Raw genomic sequence first — 19,628 nt, forward strand, 5'->3', positions numbered from 1 at the left:
ACAAACACATTTCGGAGCGGTCGGCGTGTGATTAGAGGCCGCCGATGGCACAAAATAAAGCATATCGAGCCTTGGCACTTGCCTGACGGCTCTCGCTCGTCCTTTCACTTTGTCACACCGAAACCTGTAATCTAACCCGTGTGGGGAACTTGCGTGCTAAACATCCCCTACAAATCAATGCCTTCCCACCCAAAAGGCCACCGTGTAATCTTCTTTTTGACACACAGGAAGAACATTTTTCTTCTTACAAATATTGTAAGCCATATATATTTGACAGGAAATTCAATGGAAAAAAAAGAAAGTTCAATGCAAGACATTTAAAAAGCGGTTCAGATATTGAATTGCAATAGCAATCATAATTTGATTATTTTGCTTCAGCCCAACCTCCCACTAATTATAACAACTGTTTTGGGTGAAAATCCCACTAAATTCTCAAGAGAAAAATCCGCACTGGCAGCAAGAAGTACCTCATCCCCTGATGTGACCCCTCCCCCTCCCTCCTGCACTTTGAGGCACCGACTGCTGATACATTTGCAATTCAAATCAAGTAAGGTTGGAAGGCTGAAGTTCGCGGGTTCGAACCCCGATCCAAACTGACCTTTCCACCCCCCCCCCCACCCTTCCCTGGCATCCCCAGCGCACTTGGCGACAATTTCAATACCAGCGCCGTTCTGGGAATTGGACTGAATTTCAAGATAACGCTTGGACGGGTGGCGGCCATCTTTTGAATAAAGAGTGGTGCGCAGGTAGGCGCAGCAGCCGCGAAAGGTTAATGAATGCTCAGCGAACGCCACACAGCCCCCGGCCCACTTTGGCCCATCGTGTATTCAGCTTCCACGCCGCTTTGGCCCCGCTCATGATCTACTGTACTCTCCAGACGGTTTATTAATATTTCATAACAACCCCCTCCAATTCTGCTGCAGGTCTAAACTTTTTAGTCCAACTTAAACAACGACAACGATTAGGCGCGCTGACACGTCACGTCAAGGTTTTTTTAATATTTTTTTTTCCTAAGAGGCAGGAATGAGGCGAAGTCGCCGGCATGTCAAAGTGAGAGATGGCTGTCACCTTGACGTGACATTTATGGCCAATTAAAGGAGAAAGTGGGGGAAATGGCTTTCAAAGTAGCTCGATGGAGATGTCACAGATGTCATCCAACATTTACTGAACTAAGGGACATATTCTGGCACGGTCTGGCAGAGTTGACTGAGTTTTGGTATTTACGGGTGCAAATGTGTTTTTTTTGCATCAGGTAAGATTACAGATGGGCAAAGTGGGCACTTCCAGCCGAACTTTACGTATCCATGTGCGGACTTGCCGGAGGTGATAATTGAACTAATTAGGCAAGCGTTCCAACACGGTATTCATACTAACTCGCTCGCTCTCCGGTGAATATCAATTGGCCGATAATTTCCCAGCACATCCTCTCCACCCGCAGCCCTTTGGTCACATCTCTTAGCGATTAAACGGGTCGATTTCTGTTCTCCGTGGGTGATTAATCCCACGGGGTTAGAGAGATTAGGAGGAAAAAAAAGAGAGTGGCTGCACACAGTGAAGGAGGCGTTCTTAATGGATTCACACAGCGAGCCTTCTCATTCATGGGGCTAATGAGATTGGATTACGGGAGATGAAGAGAAAAACACACAAAAGGGGTGGAGGGTCGGGGGTACGGGATGAAAAGGAAGCTTTAACATGAGACGTGACCCCTCGCATCTGAGACTTTGCTCTTATAGTGTTCTGTCACACTGTGTGCATGGCGTCATGCTGCTAAGCCTGTGTGGCGAGCGCGCCATGACTGTCGAGTGACATGTTGGGCCGCATCGCTCCAAGTGGCTGGAGAGGACTCCTATCGCAGGGCCACAGGTGGACTTCCCGTGAGTCTCGTGCAACCTCGTGGACAAAGCTCACTGCATTTCTCATGATGGACATTCCAGTCGGCAATAAGCCGTGAAATATATTCATATTTACCAGATGTGTGTGTGTGAGATCAGGGAGTGGCCTGGCGTGTACGTCTAACATGCCGCCGCATGGGAAGTGATGTGCCGTGAGGGCGGGGGGTGTTACATGAGGACGCAAACGCGAAGTGCTGTGTCTTATCACAATGCAAACAAGTCGCACACACTGACCTCAACCTCAGCTTGTCTGCTCCTGTCTGGACAGGATGGGTGTGCAACATCACCACGCAATAGCGTGAACTCAGGTCTCCTCAAATTGGTACTATGTTGGAAAGTGCACATCTGGGACAGGTGCTCAATCGAACACTGGCATCCCACATGGTAGCGTGCTCAGCCCCTTTATGTTATCTACGCGTGCACACATATTCACTGTTCCATGATCAGATTTTTGATGATGATAGGATTATTGATCATAGACGACAAAAACGCGATACTGACTTTGTAAGGACAACAAACACACCTGATCACATTGATGGACCTGATGGTCAAGTTCCAGGAGGTCTGCATTTCTGATGTTCATTCCAGGACTCTCAACACCACCAACTAGCAACTTGTCTTCTTTCTGATGAGAGTTAAACATCTCAACTCATTTACATAACAATAATTCAATTTAAACAATAAAAGTATAATCAATTAAGCTAACATAATCAAATTAAGTCCAAGATAAATTAAAACATGAGAACATGAAATCCAGTGGAATTCTCCTATGTGATTTAGTGCATCTAATCTAGTTACGTAAAATAAAACAAGAAAAATGATCAACATTATGAACTTTAAAATGAAATAATTGGAATGTACGCATTACCTACAGGAGATTCTTTGCCACACAAACACAAGGTTACCTTAGTGCGTCGCATTTTGACGTCACACTTTAGAATTATGAGTGCTAATTGTGGAGCAGCGCATGGGAGCTTTGTGTGGTCAAAGTGCACAATTACACACCGGCACAAAAAAAACATGGCACACACTTTTTGTAGCGCGCAGCGTCGTCTCCAGGCAGCGAGACGCAAGTTTTCCCTCAACGGAGAAGCCATTAGTCAGAATGCTGCTGATTTATGGGATGTCTGCTTGCAGAATTTAAATGAAGTGCCATGCTGTTCTCACCGAGGGCGGGTGGGAGTTTGGGGGGTGGGTGGGAGCGAGCTCCCCCTTTGCGCTCCACCTCTCGCCCTCGTCGGGGGACGTTTTTTGGCTTCAGTCGCGTTGTCAGGTGCTCTGAGAGGATGTTCATCTGGAGGAAAGGAAGCAGGACAAGGTCAGCGGTTACTGCGAAGTTACCACATGTTCTCTCGCTCACACACACACACACACGCACGCACGCACACACACAAACACGCACACACACACACACACACACACACACAAAACAAACAATTTCAGCGTAAATGCTCCGCTTCCCGTAGTCGTTTCCTAGCATTAATAATAAATTTGCTATACAGAAAGACTAATCACGAGGTGGTCTCATTATTACTACATTCTGAGCACCGCGATGAATGACTCTCATATTAATGATGTTGTTGCGATGTAGTCTCTCCTCCCTGAAGACTGTTTGATACATAAATGAGCCGCCAGGACGTCCCGCGGCATCATAGTCAAATCTCATTGTAAATTCAGCTGAAGGGGCAAATGGGGCAGCTGGCCAATGAGATTGGGGAAAATGGCCGCTCAGAATTGGAATTTTATGCGGCTTCAAAGAGCTGTAAAACCAAAACTGTAAAACTAACATGATACCATTGTTTTTTGTTGGTCTTAGTTTGTTGCAGTCTTTAAGACAGAAAAACTTTCGGCAAGCTAAGTTTAAGGTAACAGTTGGCATGAAAAGAGATCGATAATTAATAATTCGTATAGCAAAGCTGCCAAGTGATACATTCAACACTTTACACAACAGCTCTCAGTGTGAAAGCACTTGTGGGAAATATCCAAACCATTTTTCACAACAATAAAGCAACCGCTTGAACCCTCCACATACTGTTTCCCAACCTACTTAATTGTTACCTTACAAGTTTTCCAAGCCCAAAGAGCATACGAGCTACTGTATGCCGCCCCAAGATGTCTGTGCTTCAGTTGCAAAGTATTCCTTGGTGGTTTGTATCACGGCACAAAGGCAATCGAGCACGGACCTCTTTGGTTCACTCAACAAGAAGGGCAGAATAAAAAAGAACATAAATGTCAATTCACATACTATCTGTGGTGTTTTCTTTTTACCATTTAATAGTCTCCATGTTAACACAACATTAAGCAACTCAAGTCACGATTTTCTTGACACCATATCTAGTTATTCATGAAAAACTAATAAAAAGCACTGACGTTGTCGTAGCACTAAAGAAATGAACAATGGGGCCACAAAAGCCCGAGAGCCACAAACCCAACAGCCTTAAAATCAGTTCAATCCAGTGAGTTCAAGTGCAAAGTAGTAAAGTAGGCTACAGTGGCTGCAAAAGAGAATTCATACATACGTACATTACAGTGCTGATAATTGTGTTGTGGGGCATACGAACAATAACTGCCGCTAATCATGAATCACATGCGAACACAAGTGTGACCTTTCCTCACGGCGGGGTGGGAAAATGGAGAGAGGCGTGAGCTAAAGGAGAGAGAGCCGCCACGTGGAGCGTTTAGCGAGGAGATGAATTTGGGGCTCCGGCTGTGACCGCCGCCACGGCGCTGGCCCAGGTAGAAAGGTCACGCCGTCATTTGGACGGCGGCAAGGGGGAAAAGAATCGCGAGAGCGGGCGAGCTAACAGATGCCGCGGGCGAGGCAGATGGCGACGACGCGCGCATGAATCATATGTGGATGCTCGATGTGGCGCATATATGGCAATACCTGGATCAGCGACTTTCCCCTCGCTGAAAGGGTTCAAGAGCAACTTCCCAGAGGCCTTTTGTGCCGCTCAGTTGAGGAGAAAAGACGATGTGAAGGCGAGCCTCGACGCGGTCGCTTTTCACTACATTAATCAGCTAATCAGCTTACAATGTAACAACACGAAACAACAACACGCACATGAGGCCGACAATTGAAAGCGGCCTTGTGAACATCTTAGGTCATAGTTCGGATTTTAACAACAACCTTGTGGTGCAGGGTATAACTCAAAAAGTGCTACCATGTGTCCACGCTGATGCTAGCCCTGCTAGTTAGCGGCTCGGTGGCAAGTTACTCTCGTAGCTAGCTGCTAATGCTAATTTCAAACACCATTAGAAAACATGATATTGTTTATCTAGTCTTAGCGTATTTTTGTATGCTATATTTGTATGTGTTGCGGCTCGCTGTGAGAAGGAACTTGTTTGTCTATGTTAACTTTTGTTACCTAGTTGATTGTGTTTTGCATTTGTGTTAGTATTAGGCTACTGGACTTCTGATAAAAATCATAAGGTTTTGTTAAACATTTTGGGGTTTAAATATTATAATGTTTATAATATATAATGTTTTAAATGTTGTTCGTACAGACAGAACAGCTTGAGGCAAGCACACTTGGGTCCTTTTTGGAGAACAGGCTCGTAATGCCCAAGTTTTTTTGACTGGGGTATTTTATTCTATTTTTTTCAAAAATGGGGTACTCATTGCCAGCAAACTGCCACTCTCCAGCCGCCACTCTCACTGAACGTGCTGAAGTCCCAACTATTTTTGAACCGCCATTCCTCCACCGAGTCCGAAAGCTTACACTTTCTCTGGGTAGCTGACTGAAACCTGGAGGCAGTAACACAAGTAATGGCCTACATAAGAACACAAAAAGCACCAGGGAGGGCAGCTGAACAAAATAAACACTCTGACAATGTTATCTCCCTGGCAGCTGCCAGCAACTCTACCAAGTATTCAAGGGCTGTCAGGTGAACAAAGTTCTTTCCCTTCATCTAAATTGAACCATAAATTACATCTTTAGGGACTGAACAAGTTCGGGACGGATGTCTTTATGTCTCTTCGCCAAAATGGCAACACGATCACGTGACTTTTGGAAAACAAGGCAGACATCACGCTTGATCTATGCATGGATGCAGACTACTACACAGCTTCAGGGCCATCTGTGTGTGCGGGGGTGTGGGGGGGCGTCCTTCACTGTTTCTGACTGTTTCTGGACACTACCTGGATGTTGTGCAAGTCAGCAAAAATTACTGAGGCAGAACGAGCGTAAGGCAAATGCATATTAATTTTCTCAGTATGCAAGCTGAACGCACATTACTGTGCAAAATTATTGGGACAATATTACTTGAATGACTAAAATATATATATATATATATATATATATATATATATATATATATATATATATATATATATATATATATATATATATATATATAGTATCTTGATTTGTGAGTTTAAAAGCAGGAAAAAAAAAAGTTATTTTTGGCTATCTGTTAAAACTGTACAAAGAGACAGTCGAATATTTGTGTTGTTTTTGGGGAAATTCATTCCGCTCTAAAAATAACACAAATAAATACATTGGTTTTAGCAAGTGCAGCTGAGGCGAACATCTCCCAGCACGTTTGGGACCTCAGAGGAGTACTAACGTACGTAAAACGAGGACGCTCGCTTCCTCCACACCCACAAATGCATCTTCGATCTCATCTTCTGTTTTGACTTCCTGTGCGGTGCCCACTGTGTTGTGTTGTGTTGCCCCCCTCGCCACTGGTGCCCTCCCTCCCCTAACGTGTTCTCGTGAAAGGAGCTCTTTGATAGGCGGCGGGCAGAAGCGACACAAGGGAAGCAATCAGAGTGCGGATGACTGCGCCCGCTTGTGATGTTGTTTTGCTTCTTTGACCTGCTAAACTTCTCTCTTTCTCTTTCTAAAAAAAAATGGAATCCTTGAAGACTCTTGCACGTGTTTTGTGCTCTCTGTCCCCTGTGCACCTTCTGAAACATTTGCTCTGCCTCAGCCTGCCTCCGTTGGAAGCGCGGAAAACAACAGCACGTCGGGCTTTGAAAGTCTTTCGGATGACTGACGTAGCGATTTCCTGCTTTTTGTTGTTGTTGCTTTTATTCCATTTCTTTCTTTCATTCCGCTCTCATTGATTGACTGCCGTGTCTTCACAGTACACAAAAAATAAAATAAATCGACTAACTTCCTGCCTTCCTTTAGATCAAGTGCAAGGCTGGACTTCAGGAATTACGACACAGCCGGGTTTCGCAACCACACTGTTCCCACTGAGCTGGAGGTGTCAAAAAGACAGCGGAGACATTCGCAAAACGCCAGCGGTGCCCAATGGGCCAAATCTGGAACTAGTCATTGAATCACAACTGCGCCCTGTGAACAAAAAATGAGCTAAAACGTGCTTCTATTAAATCAGAGATGATGCAGAACTCAGCAATGACATTCTTCTGCATTGTCTTTTAGTTTGTCCTCTTCCCTCGCGGTGATCCCTTTGCTCGTGAGATTGCGGTTTGGGTCCTGGCCGATGTGACTGGCAGGTCCAGGCAGCAGGTGTCGGGAGCAAACAGCCGCCACCGCCCTCTCCCCCCTCCCCTCCTTGAACAAACCGTAAAACCAATTTACGGCCTGTGTGCTTCCTCATATAGGTAAACTCTCTCCGTTATGAGGACTAAAACAATAAGGTAAATATGCATTGCAGGCACACCTGCTGTGTGACGGGTATTTGGAAGAGGACGTTGCGATGCGTTATTTGCTCACCGAGAAAATTAGACGCGGACCGGCGGCGAAGCACCGCTTTGATAGTTTGGTCACGATGAAGAGACGAGTCGTACAAAGACAACTTCAACCGCTGATCCGTCTCAATCTGTCGCAAGAGTTCAGTCCAGCGGGCCGATGCCAGCCAGGAAAAGTCCATGTTGATTTTCAGGAAGAGAAGCCAAGTGTATGTTTGTCCAACTTGTGATCGCTCGAAGGCTGAGGCCAGAAACTGTAAAATGTGCTGATGTCAGCGTTGAAAATGCCAATTGTGATGAAGGAAGCCTTGAAACACACCCCATTAATCGATTAATGAATCAATAAACGCTTTGACTGGACTCCTTGTCCAGTTTGAACAATTGCTTCCAACTTTGGAGGAGTTGGCAGGAGGGACTTTTATCGTTTCTAATGCACAAAAGCAAGTTCCATAAACTCATACTTGGACGGGGAAGAACTTGGCCATTTAAACACCGGCATGTGGCTACTATGCTTATCTGAACACAAATGATGCAGCAACACTTGCAGACTGACAATAGAACACAATGCATGTTCAATTTTCAGCTCATTGACATTGACTTTTCTTTTTATGCAAAAACAAAATCTAAAATTGTCACTATAGTGCATCTACGTTAATCTTTGAGGAGGAAACAGATTCCACAATATGCATTTTATGATCGATGGTTATACAGCCATTGCAGGATTTATTTGAAACGTAACTACCAAATCTGTTTTTAGCATGTTGCCATGGTGCCTTTGTCTAATTAGCCACAGCAACCGCCGCACAACAGCAAACATCTTTTTTGCTTCCTTCTTACTTTGTGTCACTCCCAGAGGATGAAAATATCATCAAATAACATTACTGCTGCATATAGATCTTTTTCCACCCACACCCCGGCCGGCAGCCTTAATTTGATAGAAACCTGAAAATCTATATCATAGATGCCAATAAGAGGAGGTGTCAGCCCGTTTGAGCAAAGGGATAACTTCAGCACAACGTCAATGTCGGAGGTCCCGGAAGAGCTAGCCTTAAAAAAAAAAAAAAAGTTTATTACCTTCAACAAGAAATTATGGTCTGTCTTTCAATGCCTCGACCGCTTTGTCCGTCTCTCAGTGTGGAATTCTCTGCAAAGACAGAGGACGAAAACATAATAAGCGATTTTTCTGATGATACATCACATTGACATTTCACGCAAAGGGCGACTCGTTTGCGATCCACTTCTGAGGCGGCTTCACGTTCAACTTCAATTACAGGCCACGAGTGCCCTTAATAGCTGCCCGCAGGTCTCGTTATTAACATTATTAAGTACGAATATGCGGCATGTTTACACGGAACCACATCAGGTCCTCCTCGCGTGTGGCTCTGTCCTTATTTTTTAGAAGCTGGAGGCTGCTGAGATGATGAAGCAACAAAAGTGGGAAATCAAAAAAAATGAGAGAAATGTGGTGACCGAGGTGAGAGTTGAAGAAAGAAGGGGGAAGTGAGTGATGAAAGAGAGAGAGAAAGAAGAGAGGAAGGGGATGGAGCCACTCTTGTCTCTCACTCGGTTATCACCCACTGCTAGCACCTTATAAGAATCCAAGCCTGAGAATCCAGCTTCAAAAACTCGCCGCACACACAACACACGTCTGGTGGTCGCAACACCCTCTCTCACTCTCTCTCTCTCTCTCGCCCTCCCTCCATCCCTGCAGACTCCCTCTCGCATCCTTCTGTCTTCCGCTCACAAGTCAGAGAGTGTTTGGAAGTGCGCGCTGACTGTCTGGCTCAGTGCGCGGCACGCCGGCTTCCTCAAAGTGGTTTGTGCGTGCGGTGCCACCGACCGAGCGCAGCCGGGAGGTCCGTCCAAGTGTATGAGGGTCTCTGCCTGGCGCGCCCGCCGCTCCAGCCATCGCGCCCATCCTCAGGATCTGCGGGTCCTTTTCCTCGGCGACAGGCTCCCCACACCAAGCGGTCACCATTTCCGCCCCCGGGAGATCCACGCTGGCCGCTCAGCCCCTTCCCCGACTCAGCATCGGGAGGAAGACCCTGGTGGCGGCCGCCGTGGGGGTTATGCTGGTCCTGGTCCTGGTGGTACTCATCCCCGTGCTCGTCAGCTCCGTGGGGACGGACCCCAGCCACTATGAGATGCTGGGCACCTGTCGGATGGTGTGCGACCCCTTCCTGAACAAGGGAACCCCGAGCAGCAGCACCAGCTCCACCGGCTTGCAAGCGGAGGCGGAGGCGCTGAGCGACCACGGCAACGTGCTGCCGCCCTCCACGCTCCTGCAGGGCCCGCAGGGAAAGCCTGGCAGGCCAGGGAAACCAGGGCCGCCGGGGCCGCCCGGTGAACCGGGCCCGCCCGGACCGGCGGGGCCTCCGGGGGATAGGTCCGACCAGGGAAGGACTGGGATTTTGGGTCTGGGGGGGGACGGAGCTATCAGCACGGCCACCTACAGCACGGTTCCTCGGGTGGCCTTCTACGCCGGCCTCAAGAACCCGCACGAGGGCTACGAGATCCTCAAGTTTGACGACGTGGTCACCAATCTGGGCAACAACTACGACGGCATCGCCGGCAAGTTTGTGTGCAGCATTCCGGGCACGTACTTCTTCATCTATCACGTGCTGATGAGAGGAGGCGACGGCACCAGCATGTGGGCCGACCTCTGCAAGAACGGACAGGTGAGTGCTTCAACTTTTGTCCGAGTCTTTGCCTCGCCTTCTTGAAGCCATCCATCACTTCCAACACAACAGCTGCCCTCTATCTGCCTTTCCAAATAAGAATCATTTTAGTCTGAATATTTTACTGACATAATTATTTAAGGTTAATTAGACATCCCTACAACCAAAAACACAATTTTGACGTATGTAATTCTGTATTTTTCCTCATCGTTTTCAAAACTGTCAAAATGAGTGATAGCAAATCATATTTTCAGCCAAATAAACAGCTCCTACTAAATCAAACCATATAAAAAAAAATCCACGATCATCTTTGTAGAAATATAATTTATCTGATGTTATTAGCTGGGTGCAGGTGTACCTGATAAAATGTCCCATGAGTGTATAATTGCCATGGTCGCGTGCAGAGCGCACATCTGTGGCATGCGGCTTGCCCGCAGATAAAAATATGTTGACTGGTTGCAAACTGTGTCCCCCCCACATATGATGCGTCCTGACATTGTCACCCCCCCCCCCTCCACCCCCCCACACACACAGTAGAGCGCCTATCCACACCTTTCCTCCCTTCATTGTGACTTTATTTATTGGGATCAACACTAGGAGGTTATTTTTGGCTTACGCGTCAGGGAAATTAAAATTAACGCCTAGAAAAAATGAAAAAATAATGTTAAGTACATCGAAACCTCTCACGTCGTGTAAATGGCATCCGTCGTCCATGTGCGCTATTCTCGGGCTCGTATGCATCACTTTTACGAGGCACTAATTTCATTTGAGGGGTCCTCTCGGGTCACTAATGTGCGTGTTTGCCGCGCAGTTTGCACTCTGTCAAGGTTCCTGTCGTAAAATGTGGCCGTGCGAATTAAAAAAAAAAAAAAGGTGGACGTGACACTGAATGCACTCGAAATAAATCTGCAAAAACAGACACTTTGAAGCACAAACAGGACAAATAAAATGCAACGTGAAACTCCCCCCCCCCCCCTCAAAAAAAGTCCACTATGGAAATAAGATGGCGTAGCTTTTAAAGCTGAGCTCATTTTAAACTCTTCATTAGCGACATTTTCATAAGCTCCAATAAAAGCTGTATTGAGAAAAAAAAATTGCTTTTACAAAGATAATAATGTTTACTTTTAATTTACACTGAGGTCATTAAAATGTACAATATGTGTTTTTTATTGCGGTTTTTCGCTTGAATTGAGCCTCCCGTCAAGCCAAGCTATTCCTCAAATTTCTGGCAGTGCCAGTCTTGTACTCCATCTCATTTGACCTTGCAGGTGTACCTAATAAAGTGGCACACGCTCAGCACCGCAGTATCTTAGCATCAATGTGTGCGTAATGTAAATATAATTTACAGTCACCCACTAAAAGTCTATATGCCCGCGGCAAAAGATGTTTAGCCAAGACCGCAAAATGATTGTGTACTGTGCAATATGCAAGTCTTTCTAAGTAACTTTATCCAAGTTGTATATGCAAATGAGTCATGACAACTTGCTCAACACGGTTAGAACATAGCAGGAGGTCTGCCGAGGTCTCGAAATGCTGCCTTTGTCTCCAAATTGGAACTGAATTAACGAGCGCCACCGACTCTGCGGCACGAATCCCCCCCCCCCTTATCAAGGCAGCCAGGTAGAGGTTCACTCCTTCACCCTCGTCAAGTTCACAACGCGGTGGCCTGGGTTGCGTAATGTCTCACTCCACGGTGATTTTTTCTTTTAACAACCAGGGCGTGAACACGTCGATATATAATCAGAGAGGTAGAACATATGTTGGAGTTAAGACACCTTCTGTTACTGCGATATTAAGCTCCCAAAGGGGGTGTGGGGGGTCTGCGGAGGCATTTAAGTTACACGTACACACACGTTGCGTGCGTCTCTAGAGGCCTACACAATGTTAATAAAGTAGAAAGTGTTTGTCTTTGTCTGTCCTTTCATGCTTAACTACACTTGGGGGCAGTATAATACAAATATGGAGACTCAGGAAGCTGCTGATGAACATAAATAAAAAATATAGGCCTATTAGGATTGTCTGTCTACATGTGTTGCGTCACCATTTGTGTGTCTGGTTTTCGGTGGTGAGCTCAAGAGGCTTTTGGGGTTGAACATTTGATGTTGACTGGTTCCAAATATTGGGCCAGATTAGTTAATGGAGCTCTGGGCGTCCAGGTGGAGCTCATGGAGCCATACTAGAACCTTTCTCGGCTCATTAAGGCAGCAAAAAAGCCGCACTGTGTGCGGTGACAAGAAGCGAGAGAGTCGGAAGAGTACTGTACCATTATTTGATCATCTTTGGGCTGCAGTGGAGCGGCGGGCTTGGCATGGCCCGCAGCGCTGTTTCACCCCGGCAAAATGCCGCGCCCATTACTTCCCGACATAACGTTCAAAAGCTTACTTTCAGCCATCCGAGAGAACCGCGCCATTGTCCCCGTAACTTTTCTCCAGCTTCCTGGGAGATAAACAAATCTATTTTCAGCAGAGCCAATTTCCTCTGCTCTTCCTCCTCGCCATCTTTGGGCTCCTCCGGCGCCCGTTCTTTGACTCCAAACCTTCCGAGCGATCCTAAATCGATGCTCTGCTTTGACTCGGGGGTAAAAAAGGCTCCGGAGGGGAACATAGTGAAGCGACGACGACGACGACTTAAAAAAAAGAAAAAAAAAAGACACGGCTGTGTCAACCACTCAATTTAAATGTTATTAAAAGGTATGTGAGCAAGATCCAGGATGTGTTTGCATTTCTCCGCCCCCGCCCTTTCTTAATATTGTTATTATTCCTCAAAAACACTTTGAGACTTAATTAAAAGCAACGAGTTGAGCGTCGGCCTCTCCGGAGGGCCGTGGTGAATAATCACTGTCTCCTCCTTTAATAAGCTTCAACGTCCTTCGTGCACATGGCGCTTCCCTCGCAATTATCGCCGCAGTCTCCCTCTTGTGGTCGCGTGACCCCCCCCCCCCAACCCAAGCACACTCCAACTGCATGCTGCCCTCCATCTCTCCTTTAGTGCCCCCCCCCCCCTCTTCCTGAAAAAAAAAACCTACGCTGACAAATGGCATCATCGTGATGCATCCTGCTCTGTTTGATTTCTTTTTTTTGAAGCATGGCACAAATGAGCTACTCCTTCGGGGGTCCCTCTTTTATCCCCTTTTGTTGTGCGTTCAGGTGAAGGGAAAAAAAAAACGAGACACAGATACGTGAAAGCCAAATGCGAATGCGGGAGCCATCTGGATGCAGGTGGCTGACATATGTTTTTGCGGCAGATGACAAAAAGAGACATTTTCGAAAGCATGTTGGGAATTTTTTTTTTCTCTCTTTTTTTGGGTCCCCTCAAGTCTTGATTGATTTTAGCATTCCGGCAAGGTTTGGATCTGCTATTCTTGGTGCTGATGAGTACTGAGAGGCCTCTGTGTGTCTTCCTGCCAGTGTAACAGAAAGACGTTGTTTGAAATGGACAGACTGGGCTTGAGAGCGAGCGAGAGACTCGAGCCTCAGTCTCAGTATTGATCGCTTGCGTGAGAAGTCGTGCGTGTCCATGTCGTCTTTTTACGACATTTCTACGCACATGCGACGCAACCGCGGCGCACCGCAACGGGGGCGGACCTTTGGCCTCCATCCGCTCCGTAATTGGACGGCGCCGCTGACACTCCGTCGAGTGGAACATTAGAGCTTGGGGCCTAATTAGCCACGAGAGCTGTTAAATGAAGATTGTCAGGAAGTACGGCACGAAGTGGAAATGTCAGGACGGCGCCATGTTGCTGTGCGCAAACATCAGAGAGGAAAAATAAATAAATGGAGGATTTGATCAAAGCCTCCAAACACGTGTTGCTAATAACTGGTAAATCTATCAAAGCTAGTTAAATATTGACTAGAGTCTTATTACATCCCCATTGGCCCCGCCCCTTTGCACGCCGATGAGAACGCATTTGTAATGGCTAAGGGGGGGACTTAGTTTGAAGCTCACTTACCACATGGGAGGGAACAAGCTTGGTTGCTAGGTGACCAAACCGGCAGTAGCCTGGTGCATAGTCTAAAAACAGAATCCGGTGCTCGTCTGGAAGCTCTATGGAGGTCACATCAAGGTCTACTTCAAACCGAGCAGGGAGTAGTTTGGCAACCTGCAAGACAGAAGAGGCCAAAGCCTTAGGAGTGAAAATTCACCAGGTGTTGGATTGATCCCCCCAAAAAAATTACAAATATAAAATAATAGCTCAGTTTCACCTCCATGCTGTTCTCACTGCCAAAATATCTTGCTGTTGTCACTCTGAAATTACCCCGCCAACATTTCTCTTATTGGATTACTCATTACTTACTACTTATTGGATTGCTTCACCCGAAGTGAACATTTTTCAATTTGGGCACAGCGGCGGGCGCCCACCTTGCGTGCTGCCAACCTCGGCGGCGCGCCGCATATGCAATGAATGGATTCAAAGAGCCATTAGGCAGCAACTCTTAATCTTGTGTTTCATAAACTTTGCTGTTTGTGTGTTCCAAATGAATATTTTAGCAGGGATATGAGAATCCTGTCGTGGATATGCATTAAGAGCCCAAAAAGCTAAAACAGGAGCATCTCCTGTGGCTGCGTGAGTCAAGGATTCAACTGTGTTGACTCACAAGGCTCCTTGGTTATAATGAGGGCCATATGGGAGATAGACAAGTGCCCGCCAGCCTACCTTATGCAAACATTTCTCTCGCCATCGCTCCCCACGCCCCTGACATTTAGCCGCCATCCCCCGAATTCAGTCGTCAGCGATAGCCACAATTATCCGTTCCTTCCTCCACGAGGGAGGCGTTGAGTCGAGTCGAGTCGGTCGGCGGCGGCGAGTCGGTCGGTGGCGTCACATGACTCACAGTCTGCATAATGTGCCCACCTCTTATTTTTTGGGATGTACCCAATATGACCGACAGTTTTATTCTGGCACTAGTAATAAAGACAAATGAAAGTAAGGCCAGCAGAAAAAAGTTTGATCTAATTAAATAAAAATACAACTAGTTGTTAGCCGTACGTTTGGAGTACATTTTTACTTTGGAAGTGCGGCGCTCGCAGGGTTAATCACAAGGCCGCTAAAGAAAAAGTCATCCGAGTGAACAAAAGGTCGACTTTGACTGTTTTTAGACTCCGCTGAGAGCCACCGTTGCGTTTTGGGTGTGGGCGCTCGAGGCGGACAGTGCGGCTCGCTAATTAAGTGATGAGTCAGAGGAGCGAGAGGGGCGAAGGGCGGGGCTGGAGGGAGTTCAGACCGGACTGCGGGGTCAAAGTTGCAGCCTCTCTCGCTTCCCGCCGCTGACGAGGCTCTCCTGACACCTCTTTGGCGGACCGGCTCTTCTAACGAAGTGGCCAGGTAAACATCGGTCAGTCTCCCGCAGTCGGAGACGAGACAGCTGGCGAAATTAATTCTTCTCCTGCTCTGTCGGTGACAGATGGCAAATCTCCCGTTAACGCTTTTTCTCCTCTTGTCATGTTTTCAATCAGGCCTCCTCTGACGAATAAACCCGACACGAGCGTCAGTGTTGTCAGAATTCCATCGGCGTGCCCGGCGGCTTTAGTTGCTTTCACGCTTGAAACGTTTGGGAAGGTTTCCGACACGGGAGCACGAATCGATGTTCTCAGAATTGGGTGCCTCGAGACGTACAACAATTTCATGTTTTTCACAGCGTGTGGAGTTCGAAAAGCGTGAATGCAATTAATTCCAATATCGAATCGATTTGATTTATTGGCACAAATTCAATTCGGTAAAAGCCGAGCTACTGCAGTCTACATTCAGTCAATAAAATATCAGAATAGCAACTCATATATTGGACCTCATTGGATTGTCTAGCGAGACTAGAACATGTTAATGGAGCAAGTTACAACAGCTCCCCTGTGAAGAAATCTATTAATAATTTAAAATGAACAGTAAAAATGTTTGTGTAAACAATCACCCATCTGAGCTTTGATATAAGCGACTGTACTTAACGTGATTTGTGATGTCATTCGCTTTTTATAATGAAATGAGCATGGCATCATTGTAAAGGCGGAATACTCGACACGGCTTTTGAATTGTGACTCATTTGAGTGTGGGTTTCTTCGCCGTTGTGTGTGCGTGCGTGTGTGCGTGCGGCGCTATTAAGCATGCAGCTGACGACCGCAACGTTCAAACACAATTAGGCAACGGTGCGCTTTGATTTAAGGAGGACCAATAGAGCCAAAATGGAGCATCGACATCAAGTCAACAAAGCGCCGTCGGACACGACTGGGGGGGGCGCGTCCTTGTCACACCGACAAAGCCAGTCTTGTAAAATCAGCCCCTCCCACCCTGTCAAACCTTCACCCCTACCGCTTCCTTTCTCTATCCACAAACCTCAAATTGTCATAATTAGAGATTTGTTCAAACAAAACTGTACTGCAAGAAGACCCGTAAACCCCGCCTCCGCCCCCCCCCCCTCGCCTCACACAAACAGTCATTATTGATAAGTGCCTTTACAGCGAAAGAAACACGCGGCATGCATTATCTATTAAGGCCGAGCGCACAGCGAATATTCAATCAAAGGCATCATGTTGACGGATGCCGACGCGCCGGCGACGACAACATGGGCTGACACCTCGTTTGCCAGCCTCGCGGGCTCACGCTCTGTTTGCCTTGTCAAAGTCGCTCGCCGTACGCGGCGTCAAGGTCACGCGCCGCCACTCGGCCTCGCTTTGTCCCCGTCTCTTTAACAAGGCGCCTTCCTGATCATTATTCCCGGGAACAAGTTTTAGCCCATTGAGGCGAGATAAAAAGATGCCGAGCGGGGAGACAGAAGTAAATATACATAAGAGTGCCGTCGGGGGAAAATTTGGGCGAGCGTGTCGACGCCAGGAAGTCCCTCATTTTGAAAATCTGGCAACCGGCAGGTAACGACCAATGATGAGCCGTCATTGGTTGTTACCTGAACCCCGCGATGTCATTTTCAAATCGACAGCAAGTGACAAAATGGCCAAACATATTATTATAAAGAAAATGGCCCTACTAGGTATTATGACCGAATCCACAAAATGATCTTGAGAATCCATGGATCATCATTAAACAGGAAGTCGGCCATTTTAATTTGATGCCACTTTATACTGTCAAAAACAGGCAATTTTCCCAAACAGGTTTATGATCACCTAAAGAGTAAGATTTCACTGACAAATCCAAACAAGTCGTCATCGGCGGAGGGGGGGGGGGGGGGGTCAACTCTATAAAAAGCCGCTGTTGACTCTGCATGGCGAGGGACACGTGGCGGCTTATTAATAATAGGGGTTAGCCGCAGACGTTGCAAGATCTCGACGGCGGGCTTCTGTTTGCACAAAGATATGAGCTGTGCCCGATTTAATCAGACGAGTAAACAGTCAAAAGTAAAGTACAACATTTTATATAGACAGCGCCGGTAACAAGTGATGGGCCATCCAAACTCTCAAACTATTTTATATGATTGATAACGGTGAGTTTTTTTTTGGTTTCGTTTTTTAATTTTCATCCTCAACTGCTTATTTCTTGTGATGGCCTAAAAGCTGAATTTGAAAGAAGACATTAAGTTTTAATAAGCACTTGACAGTCAAGCAGAAGCTTTTATCATTTGTGCAACGCATTCTTTCGCACTACACCCCCACCCCACCTGCTTTTGCCAGCACTGACTCCCAAAATGTCTCACCTGAACACGTAAATGCTTTTTAGCGGAGTGCTGCCAGAAATTTTTGGTGTTGAATTTTGTGACCCAGTCGGACCTTCGAGTTCTTCTCTCTTTTTTTTTTTAAACTCTCTTTTTGTCTTTTCTTGGCTCTACTGACTCAAGTTTAAAAAATAGAATTGAAAGAACACATTCCAAACACATTCCAAAGGTTAAGAGACTCACGTGGAGTAACTCCATCCCTTTCCCTCACATTCGTCAATATGGCCGCCTCCTCGAAAGAGAGTAATTATCGGCCATCCTCAGTGCCGTCTGACAACAGCTCGCAATGCTGTGATTTAAAGTCACGCCGCCACGGCAACGCCGTCTTCGGAGAGCTGATAATGAGCCACGAGAAAATACGGTGGATGCAAGAAAGCCAATGATTTTGATTCGACCTGGCTGGCCTGACTAAGTGACTAATGGGCTGATTTAACTGGCGCAGACTTTCAGGGATGTACAGTGGGCTTGGGTTTGCCCCCCCCCCCCCCACCCCACCCCAATTGAGAAAATAACGATCTTCTGGTTCAATTCTATTCCTCTTAACTGGCTTGATGCACTTCTACTTGTTAGGAGGTCAATAATAATTGCACCAAGCCAAAGAATGCAAAACTATAACCAGCCAACTACTTGGTGAAATCTCGCAAGAGGCAGAGAAGGCAAGCTTCACTTCCATCCACTTCCATCAGATACGCTTACTAAGCATTTTTGCAGCTTCCAGTTGACCATTCCTAATCCGTACATATGAATTCCTCTGTTTGTCCTCCCAGGTTCGGGCCAGCGCCATCGCCCAAGACGCGGACCAGAACTACGACTACGCCTCCAACAGCGTCATCCTCCACCTAGACGCCGGGGACGAGGTCTACATCAAGCTGGACGGCGGCAAAGCACACGGCGGGAACAACAACAAGTATAGCACCTTCTCGGGCTTCATCCTCTACGCCGATTGAGCGCACGTCCCGACAGAAAAAAAAAGAAAAAAAAAAAAGACAGTCCAGCAGGACTGAAGGAAAGAGTTGTGGGGTGGAGAGGATGTGTGTTCAAGGCCTTCTAGTTTCCCCCTGTTCTTCTCTCCATCATCACGGACTTTCTCCGGGCGCTGTGGCCGAGGCCTGGACACACTGGCAGAGGGGACAGTGGGAGATGCCAGTGGGGACAGTTGGGGGGGCACGTGAGGCCGGCCGGGCGGGTACCTTCCAAGCGCCAATGTGTCGGAAGCTCCTCGCTAACAGCGTCTCATCCTCTCTTTTCCCCCCATCCCTCTATTCCCCCCATCGCACAACACAGTCCGTCCGTCCGTCACACCTCTTCTCTCCACAGCTGACTTGACTGAAATCCGTAGTGTCGTTACGTGCAATTTAAACCTTAGATTGTGTTTTTATTTGGTAGCGATGCATAATAACCTGCACTGATTGACGGAAATAATAATTAAAAAAAACAACAAAAAAAACGATAATATCCTTGTCCCCTTTGTGAAGAGAGATGTTGTTATGGAAGTGGCAGGTGACTTCTGTGTTCATCCAATAACATTCAGCACTGTATGGAAAACGACTCCTCTATATCGACCGCACCCTCAGCCACGTCCAGCTGCTGCTATCGGGGTTCATCAAAGTGTCTTCTAGATGTTTTAGTTCTGCTTAGCAAGCAAAAGCAGATCCGTAGCTAAAGAGCAAACGTGAAGGAGCCTCACCGATTGACCTCCATTCATTAGCAGACACACACGTGTGTTAATATTTAGTCAGCACGG

At 46.8% G+C, this 19,628-nt stretch overlaps 2 protein-coding genes across 2 annotated transcripts in view; one reads left to right on the forward strand and one right to left on the reverse strand.

The window, feature by feature from the left end:
• moto (minamoto) overlaps positions 1-19,628 on the reverse strand; it is an 88,473-nt gene that overhangs the window by 11,540 nt on the left and 57,305 nt on the right. The window contains exons 11-14 of the mRNA XM_061303840.1: positions 14,182-14,331; positions 8,629-8,698; positions 3,060-3,186; positions 2,416-2,517 (exon numbers count right to left, since the gene is read on the reverse strand). The gene's annotated coding sequence lies outside the window, so the exon portion shown is untranslated. The remainder of the gene's footprint in view (positions 1-2,415; positions 2,518-3,059; positions 3,187-8,628; positions 8,699-14,181; positions 14,332-19,628) is intronic.
• On the forward strand, positions 9,424-19,476 carry LOC133170720 (C1q-related factor). Its single transcript, XM_061303847.1, has 2 exons — positions 9,424-10,232; positions 18,652-19,476. The coding sequence occupies exons 1-2, from the start codon at positions 9,624-9,626 to the stop codon at positions 18,829-18,831; spliced, it is 789 nt and encodes a 262-aa protein (XP_061159831.1). The 5' UTR covers positions 9,424-9,623; the 3' UTR covers positions 18,832-19,476.

Source organism: Syngnathus typhle, linkage group LG17 (assembly GCF_033458585.1).
Source record: "Syngnathus typhle isolate RoL2023-S1 ecotype Sweden linkage group LG17, RoL_Styp_1.0, whole genome shotgun sequence".
Lineage (NCBI taxonomy): Eukaryota > Metazoa > Chordata > Actinopteri > Syngnathiformes > Syngnathidae > Syngnathus > Syngnathus typhle.